The sequence below is a fragment of the Equus caballus genome, chromosome 14, assembly GCF_041296265.1.
Source record: "Equus caballus isolate H_3958 breed thoroughbred chromosome 14, TB-T2T, whole genome shotgun sequence".
In the NCBI taxonomy this organism is placed as follows: domain Eukaryota; kingdom Metazoa; phylum Chordata; class Mammalia; order Perissodactyla; family Equidae; genus Equus; species Equus caballus.
This window is the reverse complement of record NC_091697.1, coordinates 69653921-69673075: the sequence shown is the minus strand read 5'-3', so window position 1 is coordinate 69673075 and position 19155 is coordinate 69653921. Positions and strand designations below refer to the sequence as shown.

General features: G+C 33.9%; 1 protein-coding gene across 5 annotated transcripts in view; it reads left to right on the top strand.

The window, feature by feature from the left end:
• Positions 1–19155, top strand: part of DMXL1 (Dmx like 1) — a 137916-nt gene that overhangs the window by 107305 nt on the left and 11456 nt on the right. For all 5 annotated transcript variants that reach the window (XM_070233202.1, XM_001504549.7, XM_003362834.5 and 2 more), the window contains 6 exons: positions 3324–3410; positions 6102–6223; positions 6590–6731; positions 10287–10347; positions 13642–13769; positions 18350–18442. In XM_070233202.1, coding sequence (XP_070089303.1) covers positions 3324–3410; positions 6102–6223; positions 6590–6731; positions 10287–10347; positions 13642–13769; positions 18350–18442 — 633 coding nt within the window. The remainder of the gene's footprint in view (positions 1–3323; positions 3411–6101; positions 6224–6589; positions 6732–10286; positions 10348–13641; positions 13770–18349; positions 18443–19155) is intronic.

The following is a 19155-nucleotide window of genomic DNA, read 5'->3' as shown; positions in this document are numbered from 1 at the left end:
CTGTCTAGGAAGATTTGTTTATATTGTTGCTATAAAGTCATTCAAGAAGACTTAAAGAGTAATGTTGCAAACACCATATAGGAACCACCTACTTTAAGAAATAAAACATTATCTACTCAGTTGAATGCTTCTGAATCTTCACCAATGGACTTTCTTACATATTTGTTAGATATCACATGTCTCTCTAATCTAGTTAGGTATTATCTTCAGCCCACTCCACTGGGATTGTCCTAGTTAGGGTCACCATTGACTTCCAGTCTGCTAAATTCAGTAGTCAGTTCTCTGTCTTCTCCTAATTCAATTTTTCAGTATCCTTTGATACTGTTTACCCGAGACACCTTCTTGAAACTCTTGCTTCACTTGGTTTCCAGGACATCATCTTTTATGATTAAGTATTCATAGTCAGAGAATGTCTCCTGTTCTGTCAGTTTATTCACTATCGGTATTTCTCTTTCCCGAAGATACTTCCCACTCTTGAATTGGCTTTTCTTTTTCCCATCCTTGAAATATTGTCTGCCCCAGGACTTATGTCTCTAACCTTTTCTCTTTGCTATCTTTACCTTCTCTTTGGGTTATCTCATGGCTTTATGTCATCCATACGCTTATCACTTAAATCTCTCTAGCCTCACTCATTTCCTGAACTCCAGACTTGCATATATTAATCCAATACTTACCTCCCCCGAATGTTAAGACACAGAATTTTCTGTCTTCCTCTAATCCCAACCAAAACCCACTCTTTCCTTTACTTTTATCTCAGTAAATGGTACCGTCACTCGCCCAGTTATCAGGTCTGAAAACTAGGAGTCATCCTTGCTTCCTCTCTTTTACTCCTACTGTAGTTTTAGTCCATTAACAAAATTATCCTAATTTCAACCACTTATCACTACCACCATTCCTATTATCCTAACCAAATCTACCATTACTTCCCACTTCAGCTGCTGTAGTAGCCTCTTAGTTGGTTTCCTGGCAGCCGTTCTCACACCCTTTATGTTTTACCTCACAACATCCAGAATTATGAAAACACTCCACTGCTTCCTAGCCTTAAAATAAAATCTGAACTCTTTATTACAGCTTTTAAGGCCCTGTGCAAGCTGAACCTGCCTACTTCTCTATTCTTATCTCGTTATGACATGTAATTGTTCTTAAAATTAAATATGCGTAAGCTATTGAAGTGCTAAACACCATTCCTCCACCCCATGCATGACTCTGATGCAGGTCATCTTGGGACCACACTACCATCATGCACTGCATAAAGACATTTTCTTCAATGATGGACCACATAGACAGTGGTGGTCCCATAAGATTAGTACCATATTTCCTAGGTGTGTAATAGGCTATACCATCTAGGTTTGTGTAAGTACACTCTGTGATGTTCACACAATGACAAAATCGCCTTAAGGATGCGTTTCTCAGAATATGTCCCCATCGTTAACGATACATGACTGTATTAAGAAACAGTAATAATAATAAGAGGTAATGAGAGGATAGGAGTGTATTGCCACAGTGAAGAAGCTTTTTGGAAGTTCGTGCCTGCAGGGGCTTTTCTCCCAATAAGTGTAAAGTTTGAAGAAGCTCTGCAGATGAAACTGATATGTCTGTTCCCCCCCAACCCCCATCTGCTCACCCATTACCAGCAAATAACATATCCCTCTATTCCATGGAAATAGCATTTGTCTCTATTTTCCAATTTCTTCGAAACCCAGTAGTGAACACTTAGTGTGCTTTAGATACCAGGCAGATAGGTAGCTAAGCTGGAATTTTGGCATAAAATTGCAGAATTTGATTTATACAATTGTACTGGATAATGGGCCTCTTGTAGTCAGAGCTCAGACTTTCCTTAGAAAAGAAGTTGACCCTCAAATCAACCAAAATCTTTAGCAAACACTGAAATTTTTTATGTTTATAACCAAATTGCATTTTAGGTTAGAATATATTTGACATCTTTACATGCAATGACTGTGAGTTTTGTTTGTGTAGGGTTATTTTGGCATGGTTATAAGTCTCTTTCAACTTTGCAGTTGAGCAGTCATCTTAGTTGCCGTTTTTAAAAATACTGCTAACACTACAGTTCTGTGGTCAAACAATGGACGCACATTGGTGATATTTTTATCTAAATTTTGCAGGAAGTAAATATGTTGTATTCCAATTTCAAATTAATAATTTCTGTACTTCACAATGAGTTGTGAAACATTTTATAGTAATTCGTTTTAAAGATTGAAGGTTAGGGAGGATAAGATAAAATGAAACAATATCCTACATTAAGCAACATTTCCAACTCAATAATTAATTGCCTCCTCTTTTTACCTTTGTTTATTTTAGTAAATGTTGATTTTATACAGTACTCTCTTCTGAGTTCAAAGGTGTTGTAGACACCTTCTCTGGAGTAAGCAGAAGGTCTAATATATTTCCCTCATTTAAAGTACATTGAATTATGGTTTACTTAGTTACTGAAATGATTACTGACTTGGGAAAATTACTATGCCTTTCAGGGTTTCAGGTGTTTCTTCTATAAATTAAGTTATTTTAGGCTGGGAGTCAGTTATCTAGATTCAGCTGGCCATATCAGACCTGTTTTTCTATCGATCATCAGCTAAGAAGAAGGGTCTTTATACCTTTAAAAGGTTGTTTACAAAAAGAAAAGTATGGGGCCTGCCCTGTGGCATACTGGTTAAGTTCATGCACTCCACTTCAGTGGCCCAGGGTTCATGGGTTTGGAACCCCAGGCATGGACCTACACACCACTCATCAGGCCTTGCTGTGGCAGTATCCCACATACAAAATAGGGGAAGATTGGCACCAATGTTAGCTCAGGGACAATCTTCCTAAAGCAAAAAGAGGAAGATTGTCAACAGATGTTAGCTCAGGGCCAATCTTCCTCAGCAAAAAAAAAAGAAGAAGAATATGTAACAGTGACCCTCTGTGGTCTGCAAAACCTAAAATATTTACCATCTGATTTTGTAATGTTTATAAAATATTATCAAGGGATTATTATACAAAGAAATGTGGTAAGCACATCTTACTTTGGTAATTAGAATGTATTGATCCTTTAAAGTTAATTTATTGCATCTTGGGAACATAAGCAAATAATGAAGTTGTATGTTATATTAACTGTCTTTTTATATGTGAAAAAGCAAGTTTGAAAAAACTTAAAATTCCCCTTGTCAGATTTTGTCTTAGGGATAATTAGCATGTGAAATAGTAGCTTTGGATTTGAAATATCTAAAGTTTCTTAAAATAATTTATGTGTTAAATGACGAATTGGCTTGTACTTTTTTCTGCTACTAAAATTGCTGTATTTTTAAATTTTCTTTCCCTCCATTTAGATAGAAGCAGATTTGGGATATCCTGGAGGTAAAGCAAGAATTATTCATAAGGAATCTGATATCATTACTGCCTTTGCTGTTAATAAAGTAAGCAAACAGACATTTTTCTTTTCTTTGACTATTAAGTATTCATAGTTGGAGAATGTCTCCCATTCTGTTAGTTTATTCAGTATTAGTATTTCTCTTTCCCAAAGCGGCTTCCCACTTCTTAAATTGTAAACTGAATACAGTTTTTTATTTTATAAAATGATTTTATTGTTTGATAATTTGATTTTGGATATATAGCAGATAAAATAATTTTTATTACTACACAGAGAGGAGTATCAAATATTTATATATGCAATACCTTTTAGAATTTATACAACACATTATAACAGTTAATCCAAAGAAAAACTTTTCTATTTTCGTTACATGAATATGTTGAATTTGGTTCTTAATATTAGATCAAATTTAAGCTTATATGTGACTTATAGAAAATTCTCTCTCCTTTGACTGCCCAAAGAGTGTTTTCTTCGTATTCCTTAGACTTCTACTCAGCTTCCTTCTTAGAAGTGTCTATAAGGTACTCACGGAAGAGGTAGCCTTAGGTACAGTGGTCCAACGTTGAAATTTGTCTCAGTAATTTTCCCCTTCTATCTTCCCTATTTTCCTTACTGCAAAGTTTATGGGGACTTCTAGTTACTCTGGTTTCTTTCTTTTCCATTAACTTAAAGGGTTTGTGTGTGTGTATCCTTTTTTCGTGTATTCCTAATTTAAGAATAATTTTTAAATACTATTTAGATGTGTATCTTACGGCATTACCTATTCAGTAATCATTTCACCAGTTGGTTCTCCATCTTCCTTTGCTATGTCTGTCTTTTCTTTGATTTCTCCTAGATGGTTTCTTTGTCATTCTCTCTTCATCTTTCCCTGTGTCATTTGTTTCATTTCTGTCATAGACACCCTGAACAATGACTAGTTCTGTTCAAGGCAGGCAAGTTTGGAATCAGCCCCTTAGCCAGATAGTTCTCATGTTGTAATATGTATGTAATATGATATATACATGTTAAATACAAATAGAAAATTACATCTACACTCAACTGGCACCTTCCTTCCCCTGAAGAAAGTATGATTTTGAATATTCTGTGCAATAAAACAAACCAGCTTTTTTCTTTTCTTTCTTATTTTTTTTGGATGTATATAAGTAACTAGTAATGAGCAATCATCTATATATACAAAGTCTGCCATTCACTGTGTAAGAGTGTACTTGTTTAATTTTTCCAGAATTGTTACTATTTTTTTACATCCTTGCTAAATTTCTACCTGAGAAATAATACCTTTTGCTTTAAGTTGCGTTGTTTAAAAATGCCAATGAGATTGAACTTTTTCCCGTTTGTTTAGTTGTGAATTATCTGTGTTAAGAACTGTGAAGGGTCTGAGATTTTTCCCTTGCATTTAAGCTAACAAGTTAGCTTTCTCAGTTCAATGGATGCTGTTAGAAGACACAAGATTCTTCCACTAGAGACAAAGGACAATTTATTACTAATAGCAAAAGCAGTAGCCAGAATATCTGCATTTTTGCCCTGATTTCCTGAGCAACAGTTCCCACAAAGTGCCAGGGAGAGGGCCAGATGATACCTGCATGCAAAGTGGGTTGCATTACAGAGAGGAGTACCGAGTTTAGGGAAGCCAAATCTTCTCTAATGGACAGTAAGCATACATGCCCTTTGATCTAGAGGAAGAGACTATAGCTGTATGTACATCCTGGAAATAATACTGTGAGACAAAGGGCCATCAGTGACTCACTCATAAGACATGCAGAAGTGGAGAGACTCATGGAGAACTACTCCCAGCAATCTGGTTATATCTTTTTTCCATTTATTTCTGTGGTCTTAGTTTTTTGTATTAGTTTGTATTAGTATTTTACGTAATGAAAATATTAGTCTTATTTTCTCTTTGCTCTCAGTACATTTCCATTTTCTGTTTTATGGACGTGCACTTTTAATTCCTAGATGTTTGAAATTTTATATTATTTATTCTGACCAACTTTTCATTTATGATTTCTTCAGACATACTTCCTCCATTCTTATTCTACCCCTACACCTTTTCTTTGTGAATCTTTCCCAAATTCTGTTTTTCTTGCCTAAGAATGAAAAGCTTTAGGTGACAGTGGTACTATCTTATTTGAATAATTCACCATTGTTTCTTTAGCTTGATGTTTCTTATCTCCTTCACCCTTTTTTACCTTTCTGGGATCCTATCTTCTTCAACTTCTCCCACCACATTTCTGAACTGCGCAAACCCTATGGAGATTACATCCTTGCTAAATTTCTAGCTGAGAAATAATACCTTTTGCTTTAAGTTGCATTGTCCAAAAATGCAGATGAGAATACACTTTTTCCCATTTGGTTAGTTGTGAATTATTTGTGTTAAGAAATGTGAAGGGTCTGAGATTTTTTCCCATTCTAGGGTCACAGTTCTTTCCCCATTCTAGCAGACTGGAGAGAGAGTGCTGGGAGGAGAAATAAAGTATTACATATGTTATCATTTATAGCTGGTTTTCTGTTGTATGCTCCTGAATTCTTAAAATATAAACATATCTTCAAGCTCAAGCTGATGATTATTACACTCAAAATTTAGTTATTAAAATTAATTTAAAATATTCATTTGTGAGAATGCTGTATATTCTGTACCTTGAAGTTATCATATCTAGAGGCTATTTTGTAGTTTCCATTGTCAAAAGTAGCCCATATACATGTGCTTTTTTATTTAAAAATTACCATATGATTAATTTTTCAGGCAAATAGAAACTGCATAGCAATTGCTTCAAGCCATGATGTTCAAGAACTGGATGTTTCTGGAATTCTGGCTACACAGATATATACTTGGGTAGATGATGATATAGAAATGGAAACCAAAGGGTACTGTTATACTTTGTTTTTATTCAGTAACTTTGCAATGGGAATGATGATATTCACAGAACTATAACTTTCAAAAGATTTTTTAAAGAAATTTTCTTAGATTGTAAACAAAGTGGAAGCTGATATGCTAAAGAGTAAAGAAGGGGTGGCAGGAGCTTTAAAGAAGGTGATTGAGGATTAGAAAAGAATTAAATGAGGGGATCTGAAATTGTTCATGTATGAAGTTATTGTCTATGAGTTAGGAGTTAAGAGCTAAAGAAAATTAATTTCAAAGGGAAATATGAAGTCATATGTTAGAGCTTTCAGGTATAACAGAAGAAATAAAGAACTGATGGGTTGCTTTCATTCTGGTTGACATTCTTTTAGGTCAGAAGATTTCTTGGTTATACATGCTCGTGATGATTTAACAGCTGTGCAAGGCACAACCCCGTATACACATAGCAACCCTGGCACTCCAATCAACATGCCATGGCTTGGTAGTACGCAGACTGGCAGAGGAGCATCTGTGGTATGGAAAGTTAAAAATATTTGTGAATAAATGTCCTATTTTTCTCTCTAGCTTAATAGATAAATGATGATTTAAACATTTTTTTAACTCTTTTTAGTAAGTTATACTTGCTAGAAATTTTTATTATGAAGAATATGATGTTTTCATTTGAAAAGGATAACAAAAATTGTTTTTAATAAATAATTTAAAATACAAAGAGCTGTATTTTAAGTAATAATTACTTGTAACTTACTGGTCCAAATCAGGCTTCAGCAAGCTATAGTTTGTTTGTCAAATCCTGCACACCACCTGTTTTTGTATAGACAACAGAAAGAGTGGTGGTGTTTATATTTTTCAGTAGTTGAAAAAAATTAAAAGAAGAATGGTATTTTGTGACACATGAAAATTATATGAAATTCAAATTTCAGTGTCTATAAAGTTTTATTGGAACATAGCCACAGTCATTTGTTTATATGTTGTCTATGGATGCTTACATGCTGCAGTCGCAGAACTGAGTATCTGAGACAGAGGCCGCATGCCCAGAAAGCCCAAAACCATTGTTATCTGTTCCTTTACAAAAGTTTGTTAAACTCTATTCTAGATAATATCTTTTAATGGATATTCACTAATAACTGTGACCCTATTAAGTATAACTCTCTTTAATGCTGAGACAATATCCTTTTTTTAACAAAAACAATATAAATTTTTTAAAATTTAAGCAAAGTATAATACACAGATAACTAAAACAGAATATTTCTGTAGTAATGAAGGATCTTCTTGAGCCCTGATTACGTAAGATGAAATACATATTTATACCTCCATAGGATTCCTTTATTGATACTTACGATATAGGAATTGATATACAGAATCAAAGAAACCCAGCACCAGTAATTCTTTCAGTGGCTTTCTAGGTGATGGGGTCTTTTTTCAGTTTCCTAAGTCCTGTAGAATTCTTTCCTTGGCAAAAAAACCTTTTTTTTCTCTAGTCAGTCAGACTAATTATTTAAATAAAGGCTTAATCATTTTTAATAATACCTGATAATATTTTATACTTAATGCAGTTTCTTTACTGCTCTTATAACCTTGTTATTCTTTGAGATATCTGTTGTAGCTGTTATAATTACTCCTACTTACCATTCTTCAGATGAAGCTTGAGATCCAGAAAGGTCAAGTGATTTAACTCAGGTTACTATCTTATATTTGCGATAGAGCTTGTATTAAAGCCCTCTATTCCCCTTAGCTCATTGATTTCAGGTAGCAGTGTTTTAAGTATTAAACTGAAGCCTTTGAAAAGCAATCTGTACTTATTCAAATGAAAGGACTTGGTCATTAAAATTTTTTTTTTGGTGAGGAAGATTGGCCCTGAGCTAACATCTGTTGCCAGTCGTCCTCTTTTTGGCTTGAGGAAGATTGTCACTGAGCTAACATCTGTGCTAATCTTCCTTTATTTTCTATGTGGGACACTGCCACAGCATGGCTTGACAAGCAAACCCTGCAAACCCTGGGCTGCCAAAGTGGAGCATGCAAACTTTAACCACTACACCACTGGGCTGGCCCCAAACAGTTGATTTTTTTCCAACTGACGGATTTATTAAAACTCATTTGCAAAACCTACTGATATTATCTTTTAAATGGGAACTTTAAGAGACTATACAAAATACTTGAAAATAAATAAGAGGCACTTTTTTTCAACTCCAGTTTCAGAGAATACAATACAGTTCTTCCTGTAACAGTTTTCTTGCTGGTCTTGCTGCTTCCACACTTTTTTCCTGTGTACTGTATACAACACGCAGAGTTGCTGTTTTCTAAAGCATCCTTCAGATTGTCACTCCCCTGCTTAAAGCTTTGAGATTTCCCAGTACAACTTTAAAAAAGCAAGTCCTTAACACGGCCTCTAAGGCCCTGTGTGATTCAACCCCTGCCAGCCTCTACAGCTTCAGCTCCCTTCATTCCACACCTGATTCTCTTTGCTCTAGTTACATTGACCTTCAGTCACTAGAACACATCAAGCATAAATTGTCGTGTCAGAGCTTTTGCCTTGCTTTCTGCTTAACATGCTGTTTTCCTGTTTTACCATTCAGATCTCAGCTCAAATTCCCAAAGATGTCCCTATTTCATATTATCACATTTTATCATCTTTATAGCTTTTATCAGTTTTAAAATCATCTATACATTATTTGGTTGTCCTTTTATATACCCTGTGGAATGTAGTTCTTTGAGAGAGTACGTTATGTCTGCCTTATACACTGATGATCTCTATCTAGAATGGTGTTTAACATATAGTAGGTGCTCAGAAAATATTTGTTTATGCTCCAAAGCGTTATAATACAGAAATTTACCTTTGTCATGCCTCTTTGGACTAAATTTCCTTCCTTTCTAAATCTTAAAAGGACATTTGTTTGGTTGGGGTCATTGTGATTTGTAAACATAAATATTCAGACTGCGCCACTCCATCCTCAAGAAAAAGACACCAATATAGCGAGGTGGTTCTTTTTTATAAGGATCTTCTAAAATAATTAATGATTTACTTGCCTTATTATGTTCTACATATGCTTTCAGAAACTTTTTTAAGCCTGGGTTTGTGTATTTTTTTACCCATGGTTTTCCTTTGATACTTTAGTCAGAAAAAAAAGGACAAATTAAAGGAAAGAGCAAGAACCTTTAGGCATTTCTTTAATTAAGAGGAACCTGAGAGTTAAACATGAAGTTTACTAAACAAAAGTAATATTCAGCAGGTTTTCATTTTTTTATGGAGAATTGATAAAATATTTTCTAAATCCTATTTTATCAAATTATGAATACTAACAAAAAAGAATACTTGTTATGAACAACTTCTGTTTTGGAATATAATAACATATATATATATGTTTTAGTGTTTCTATCCCTCACCAGTTCTGCTGGCCTGATCCTTTCCCTCCCTACCAAATCCCCTCTCTACTCACACTTTTAGGGCTAATTTAACAATTTAAAATCCAGAACAACAACAACAACAAATCTGCCTGAGACTGATGCTACAAACTTTTAGGATAACATCTAACTGTAGCTGTGGTGCTGTATAAGTAGGAAATGTTCTATAAATTAAAATTATCCCCTTAATTTCATGTAGTTATTTTACTCTTACTTGACAGGCTACTTAAATCATTCAAAGGATGACTTAAAAATGGGTAAATAAACAGTTCCAAACTATCAATTAAAAATTTATACCATTTTCTGTTTACTTCTTTTTTTTTTCTCACATGCTTCTGCCTGTCTTTTTAACCTTATACTGTTCAGGATAATTCCAATAAATTTAATGGGATCAGAAAAGAGTTGGCAAGAAAGGAGGTAAGACTAAATTCTCCAGGTGAATTTGTTCTTAGATCCTAGTCGATGCAGAAAATGTATGTACACTTAAATGTCAGAGAGCTGAGTTGTTAAATTTAATTTTTGTTACCAGGTTTAAAATTTTTAAGCACCCATAATGGTAGTTGTGGAATCACATAAAAATAAATAAATGTTATTGAAATTTCCTGTCACAATTGAAATTTTTAATATTTTTATTATAACTATAAATGAACAATTTTTCTTTCATAACAGATGATTAAGAAAGCCATTAATAATGTCAGAAGAATGACTTCTCATCCAACTCTTCCTTACTGTAAGTTGATAATAATTAGCCATTATTCTAAAGAACTTAAAGGAAGCTTTTAGTTTCAATTGAAAGATAGTCAATATTTATTTTACTTTTTTTAGAGAGAATGTTTGCTAGCAAATAAAATCTTCATTTGAAAGTTGGATAAAAACAGAAAAAGAAGATTTCCTGAATTAATAGTGAAGGCTAACTTATTGCAGTAAATTTTTAGTATTTTGACTGCATATTTCCAAGTTAGCACATTTTATTTTTAAACGTTTCTGGACTCTACACAATGTTAAATTGCAGTTGATAATTATTGTTTTAATGGAAAGATCACTCCCATCTTTTATTACATAGACCGGAGCCATATGTTGGTCGTTTATTGCCTCATCAGAATCAGTTTGTATTAATATTTTGTCAGTTTGTCTTTTACAAGACACACTAGTAATACAGTAAATGATTATTAGTAAGTTCTTAACATTCTAAGGCAGGATATATTTATTTTCAGTTAATCTTCCTAAGAATCTCTAAAGTTTTTCTTCCTTTAACAAAGAACTTAATTAATGGGGAATTTATTGGAAACAGTGAAGCAGAGAAAAAATAGTAAAGACAACTTTAAAATTAATGGGTGGGTTGAAATCAATATTCATATGGACATGTGAGTATTCCAAGTTTTTTTAATATGATTTTTAAGTTGTGCCCTTCATCAAGTTGACCTACCACATAGTAACAAAAGTAGTAGATGTTAAGAGATATTCATGTCCCTCCAATTTAATAACCTGTAAAAATTTTTACCACCTTTTTTATGAGAAATATTCTGATAAAATGCAATGGACACAACCAGTGTTTTTTTGTACTTATCATAAGTGCTGTAAGCATCTATTATCGAAGTTATATACCAATGTCCAATAAAAGGGTTCAAGAGAACCATTTGTTTAAAATGAAAAGTAATTTCTATTACTTATATTAGAGGTATAAAATAATATAAAAAATTAGTCTATTTTCACTACCTTGAATTTATTCAGCATGTTTTCTATCCACAAGTCTAATGTGAAATGAGAAATAAAAACCAGTCATGTAGCATACAAAGTAAGGAGTCAAATGTGTTTTATATACAATGTTTAAATAATATTACTCTCACAGCAAGAAACATTTGGCATTGCTGAAAATCTATCTTATTCTCTGCAGTAGGGTTTGGAAGTTTCCTGAAATACTGAAAGGACCTCATTTTTTCTCAGCCCCATATCATGTGTCATGACAGGCGACTAGTTTACGAGGAATATCCTCTACCTCAAGCCTGTAAATTTAAATAAAGAGATCCCTAACTGCAAGACAATTAATGGACTTATTTTCAGAGTTATTATGTAACATCAGATCACTTGTGTCTTGGGATAAGTACTTTCTTTGTTCAGAGAACTACTGTAACTGGCATATAAGAAACTTGAAAAATTCAAAGCTAATTAAATTAATCAATGGATTCTTTTCCCCCCAGTATATCATTTCACGTCATGAACAAGTCCCAAAGAGAGTAATTGAGTTCAACAATAAGCACTTTTTATGTAGTGGAAATGTTAAGAGACAGGATTTTAAAAATTTTGCTCTGAATTTCAGATAACTCAGAATCCTTCCTTTCTTTCTTTGGAGTAGATCTTTAAAAACTCTTAGTCATTAGTCCTGCTTTTTTTGTAGGAGAGGATTCACCCTGAGCTAACATCTGTTGCCAGTCTTCCTCTTTTTTTTTTTTTCCTCCCCAAAGACCCACTACATGGTTGTATGTGCTAGTTGTAAGCCTTTCTAGTTTTTCTATGTGAGCCACCAGCAAAGCATGGCAACTGACAGACAGGTGGTCTGGTTCCACAACTGGGAAGCGAACCCAGGCTGCCAAAGCAATGAGCGCAGAACTTTAACTACTAGGCCATCAGGGCTCATAAACCACTACTTTTTGACTTCTATTCCAAGGAAATTTGTACAGGTTAGGCTGGTGGGTTGGATTAAAATAGAAATGGAAGTCTTAAAAGGAAAGCCTTATTAAAAAAAAAAAAATGAACATATTAAAGTTTTTATGGTTACATTTAACCCTTTCCTTATATGATGTAACACCTATATGATGTAACATTTCAGTTACTAACAGGGGATATTTGCTGAGACAACCTGGTCATCGGAACCTTTATTTTGTTTTGTAAAATCTCAGTTTACAAAGGCCTTTAAGAGAATATTTCATTTTACGTATCAGCTACTAATAACTAGAGATTTTTTTCAAATAAATTAAATAAAACCATGAATAATATTGGAAAAATTTGAGTGTTTTTTAAACACAACTAGCCCAATTTATTTTTCTGATTAAGCTAAGCAAGACTTTAGGGGAGAGGAGAAAGAGTTAACATCTCCAGACTCAAGAAATTCTACTCATGCTCCTATCCTATCCCAATGTTAAAACATTTCAAAATAATTGAAGTTCATTTACTTTAAATACTTGGTAAAGATTGAGGCAAACTTGTCTAATATGATTAGCAGTGTAATAGATGCTTTATATACATTGATATAATTTCTCACTACCTCTGTACCGCATTAATACTGATAATTATACTTAACATAAATTGAGTCCTATATGTTAGGCATATTTCTGAATGATTTATATGAATTAGCTCGTTTACTTCTTACAACTCTCCAGTGACTTGTATATCATTATTCCCCTTTTACAGGAAGGAAATAGGCTCAGGGAGATTAAATACATTTTCTAGTATCATACAGTTAGTAAATGGTGAAGTGAAGAATTAGTAATTATTTAGTTTGTTCATATTCCTCAATGAGACAGATAACATATATTTGAGATATTGGGTCAATTAGAATAACTACTAGAAATGATGTTTTTTCTTTAGCATAACATTCAAGACCTTCTACAGTCTGTTTTTTTCCAGAGAAAATGTATAAATTTAAACATTAATAGTACAACTGATAAGAATTGGCTCTTTAGTAATCCCAAGAATTTGATAAGTGGTTATCATAAAAGTTATTTATTAAAGGCTACTGAAACACCATTGGGATAATTTTAAAAGGAAATAAACTTTATAAAGGTCTGATTTATTTGCTTCTGTTCATTTGTATGAAGATAGGTTCTCAGTCAAATGAAAGTATATCACATAACTGTTTTTAAGATTGAGTGTTCAAGTGAAATTTCATACAAAGGTAAATTTGTTTAATTGACTGTCATTCATTTCTTAGGTGTTTCTTTCATAAAGATTTTCACATTGGATTAAAAAATAAATTTTCCAAAGGTTTCTGAAATCAATTTGTGATTTGTGCCCTCTTGTAATGCAGATCTGACAGGAGCTCAAGATGGAAGCGTCAGAATGTTTGAATGGGGCCATTCTCAACAAATAACCTGTTTTCGATCTGGTGGCAATTCAAGAGTTACAAGAATGAGATTTAACTATCAGGGAAATAAGGTAGTATATAAAATCATAAATGGGAAAATGGTTTCTTTATGTTGGAGGTTTATAAATATTGCTAGTTTGTGCTCTTTGAAGAAAACAGCTCAGTGAGGTGTAATGTTAAGATATTAATCTGTATGAATTCTTTTTTTAAAAATTCCTCTCAAAGAATGCTTTAATGCATTTGGTTCTTCCTGGAAAGATATTGTCTATATGTCCATTAAAATTCGCTTAAATGATGCATAAGGACCAAATGATTATAGGACCACCTTACATTATACATTTTTCATTAAATACTTCTGCTTTCTTTATTTTCTGGAACCTACTCAAAGTATGGTCAAGTACCAAATAGCAAGTAACATCTGGGAACTTGTTAGAAATGCAGGTTATTGACTCCACTCTAGACCTACTGAATCATTATCTGCATTTTAATCAGATACTCTTGTGATTTGTCTACACATTAAAGTTTGAGAAGCACTGCTCTAGAACAGAGCATCAACAAACTAAGCCTAGCCACCTGTTTTGTAAATAAGGTTTTATTGGAACACAGCTATCCCATTCATTATTCATTATTATTTTCTATGATTACTTTTCCACTACAACATCAGAGTTTAAGAGAACAAAGACTATAACTGGCAAGCCTGAAATATTTATTATGTGGCCCTTTAAAAATAGTTTTCCAACCCTGCTCTAGAACATCCCATACTATCCTTACTTCCCATAATCCTACTTTCCTCAAACTGCCTCTCTCTGCAGCTAGTATCTTGCTAGCACTTAAAACAACTATTAAAGGGGAAATAAGCCTGCTCTTTGTCTTCAGGGCCATGCTCCACTAAAAAACACTCTCACAGGCTCTAGCTGATGGTACATCTTGCCTTTCCTTTTCCCTCTTCCACCAAACCTTCAACCCTTCTCACATATTAACATGTGTCATGGTGTGCTGCAGCCTTTTTGCCTACCACATTTATCACGTGGCTCTATTACCATTTCACAAGTCAGTGATAATTTTTTCATGTAATTATGAAACAAAATTTTGAGAGCATATAATTTCTTAATAGCAGTTAGCGACATTCTTGGCCCCTTAATGGGAAATTAAGGGGATTTAATCTAGAGGCCTTTAGAATTCTATACTTTCACTTGTATAACCTACCAATATCCTTTATGTCCTCATGCTTTTTCACTTTGGTTGTCAATATTATACTGCTCATAACTAATCTCTATACCTCAACCCTTATCTCTCTAATGCATCCTTCATGTTGCCAACAAAGTTATATAACAAATAACATAGTTATATAACCACACTGTAGGTGGGGTCATATTATTATTCTTTCCAAGAACCCTTCAAAGCTCCTCATTGTATCTAGAAGCCTAAATTCTTTAGCACCATGTTATTCAAGACCTTCTACAATCTGAGTTATTTTAAACATTTAACATTCACTATAACCTTCCACATAGGGTATTTTAAGATACAACAAACTATTCTTCATTGCCGGCCCAAGTATCTTTGGCAGGCAGTCAACTTACATTCATTCACGTTAGCCATGATGGAGCCAAATAGCACAATACCTAAGCATGCGCTCTCCCTTAGTAGGGAAGCCTACTAGGGCAAATGGAACAGATACCCAGACCCATACTTTATCACAGTAATGCTGATCAATTTGTCAATTAGGAGTAGAAGTGAGTTGCCAAAAGTCATTAAACATTGCAGAAAAACTATGAGCTTAAAAGGGGTGTTAAGCACAATAAATGGCCCCTGAGGAATTCCTCAGATTCAGGAAGATATTGCATTCTAAAACAAGAACAGGCTGCTATGAAACAAAGGCAGTAGAAGAACAGGAAAGAATTCTTGGAAATTAAAAACATGTGATTCCCCAAAATTGGGTTAGTAGGGGAACTGTGCATTACAAGGGCTGAATAGCAGAATGGAAGCAATTGAAAATCAAATTTGTGATTGGTAAATACAAATTAGGAAATTATTCCATGATGAAAATAACCTAAGAAATAAATTGAGACTACAACCAAGAAAATTCATAAAAGACAGTTAAAAGATATTTCAAAAGAAGAAAAAAAAAATGATGGAAGAGAAACATTATATTCAAAGAAATAATAAACTTTCCACAAAGCAAGGAAAAAAATAGAATTTTAGAATAGGAATGGCCTACCAATAGTAGGCAGAAGTATTGAGAAACAGCCCTTACCTAGATACATCCTGATTATTTGATTTTTGTTTTTTTGATTCAAGGATAAAGAGAGCTTCCAGGAAGGAGTAGGAGTAAAAGTCATTACTTACAACCTCTCCAGCCCCCTCCAAAATTAATGGCATTGATCTACTCAAAAATAGAGGTTACAAATAGACAGTAGAACAATATTGACAGAATTCTGATGGACAAGGAACGGGAACTATGAGTTAATGTCTGTCCAAACCGTCATTTGAATTTGATGGCAAAATAAACACTTTTTTTTTTTTTAAGGATTGGCACCTGAGCTAACAACAGTTGCCAATCTTTTTTTTTTTTTCCTGCTTTATCTCCCCAATCCCCCCCCCACCCCCCCGACCCCGTCCTTACACAGTTGTATATCCTAGTTGCCGGTCCTTCTAGTTGTGGGATGTGGGACGCCGTCTCAATGTGACCTGATGAGCGGTGCCATGTCCGCGCTCAGGATCCAAACCCCGGGCCGCCGCAGCTGAGCCCGCAAACTTCACCACTCGGCCACGGAGCCGGCCCCAATAAACACATTTTTAAGTATGCAGAGACTTGACTAAACATTCTGCATACCCTTTCTGAAGAATGCACCTAGATCTACTCCAGAAAATAGGGTATCGCAAAAAGGATATACCCTGGGAAAATATCTGTAACAAATATAGTAAAAAAAAAAAAAAAAAAAAGGGGTAGTAGTCCTAATATTAGCACTATCAATCAATTTTTTTAAAAGACAACTTAATGGAGAAGTAGACAAAGGGGATGAACAGTCAATTTACAAAAAGAACTGTTCATGACCAATGACTCTCACTAGTAATTGAAGAAATGCACATTAATGTGAGCCTTTTTTCTGTAAATTGACCAATGCTTAAAATTTTAGTAATATGTTGACTAATGTGTAAGAAAGATGGGTGCGTAAATTGATATTACAACTTAGGATTTAATTTTGGCTTCACCTACCAGTTTTAAATGATTCCTTTTGACAAAGCTTTCCCGTTTCCAGATAACTATCCTACATAAATACTCAAAAGTATATGTACAAGAATGCTCAAAGCAGCACTGTTTCATAATAGAGAAAATTGCAAACTGTATATGAGAAAAGTTCTTAAAAGTTATAATACAAATATACAGTGTAATACTGCACAGCACAAAAATGAGGTAGATTTATATGTACTAATGTGGAAAGATGGCTTTAATAAGTCAAAAATGTAATTGTGGAACTATGTATTTATTATGATCCTATTTTTTTAAAAACCCTGTATGTGTGAATGTTTGTATATTCATGGAACAAATCTGAAAGGGAACACATGAAATAGTTAATAATTGTTAGATCTGGAGATGGGAGAGGGCAGGAATCCAAAGAAGACATTTGTTTTTATTTTGTATGCTTTTTGTAGTCTTTAGTGCTGTCAAGTTGATTCCGACTCCTAGTGACCCTGGGTACAGCAAAGCAGAACCCTGCCTTGTCTTTTTGCACCATCCTCTCACTATCCGGTGCTGTATCAAACAATGCTTCACTGCTATTCATAGGGTTTTCATGGCCAGTTGTTTTGCAAGTGAGTGGCCAGGTCCTTCTTCCTAGTCTGTATTAGTCTGGAAGCTACACTGAAACCTGGCCACCATGGGTGACCCTGCTGGTATTTGAAATACCAGCGGCATAGCTTTCAGCATCACAGCAACGTACAGCTGCCACAGTGACAGCCAACAGACAGGTAGTGTGGGTTCCCTGACCAGGAAGGGAACTGGGGCCACAGTGGTGAGAAAGATAAATTTTAGCCACTAGACCAGCAGGGCTGGATTTTTGTTATATAAGTATGCATTATTTTTATAATCTAAAGAAAAAAATTGTTAGCAGTCTTAGTCATCCTTCAAGATCTGTATCATATACTCCCTTACTGAATCATTTTGATGTCTTCCCGAATTGCCCTGAGTTTTTATAGTGGAATTCTTTTACTGTGATAATATTTGTTTCATTTTATTTTCTACTATTCTTTACTTGTTTTCTTTATTGTATATTTCTGTAAGTCCTTATTTTGTCTTTTTCAAAATGAAGAGTTTTCTATCGTATATATGCTAAAACTTTGTCACATAGCTTAACATGTAAATCCAGTATCCTATTTTTGGACTACTTCCAGAGAATATGCAGACTGTGCTCTTGGTTAGTATAATAAAATGGATGTCTGATGTTTGTTTCCTTTACTCCCACCCTGGCGTTTTTTTAAGCAGTCTCTAAATGTTTTTCTGGACTAGATCCACACAGAGGTGAAGTGAAAAGTCAAACAATTTATCAGTGAAATGTTTAAGAGTTAAAATATGAGATTTACAGTCAGGATAAGGGTAAATATGTGCTTATGTACTTGTATTAAACACTTTCAAATATTTTTTTCCTCTAAGTTTGGAATAGTTGATGCTGATGGATATTTAAGTTTGTATCAAACGAACTGGAAATGTTGCCCAGTTACTGGAAGCATGCCTAAGCCATACCTGGTAAGCCAAGATTCCTACTTTTAAAATTTTTTTAATTTTTATTTTTAAAAAGCCAGGAATATATATTTGAGGCAAGAAATAGTAAAGCCAAAAAATAAAATCAATCTAGTCCTATGTTTTCAATCACTTTACTGTAAGCTCCTGTCCTTATATGAAAATTACTCTGTGAGGTATAAAAATCCTTAGTTTCTGGTTACATGGAACATTAACCTCTGTAAAACATGATACCTCCAGAGACCCATGCAACCTGTGGGTTACTTAATTCCTTTTCTAGCCTCACTTAGCTGCAGTGGGTATTATACCTAAAAAGAATGATCAACAGATCAGTGCACTTAGTTAATTTTTTTGCACTGATTATCCCTTATGAACAAAGTAGAAGGGATATCTTATAGCTGATACTATTATTTTCTTGCCTGTTTCTTTAAAAAAAAATTGATATATCTCTATTTAGGAATGGACAGGCTTAATGAATTCTATAGCTTCACAGAACACTGAATTTATATTAAATATATGCTTTAGTGAAGCCCTTTATAGGACTAAGCAATACCTATCAAGAAAAAAATAAGAATGTGGATTAAGATTCTGGTAATTTACCCAAGGTTAAATACTGGAATACAGTATTGATCTAAGTGAAGCAAGCAAAGGAGGGTTGGTGAGGGTTCCTTGAAGAATATTTATTTTTCCTCGTATTTTCATTAAACCAAAAGATTTAA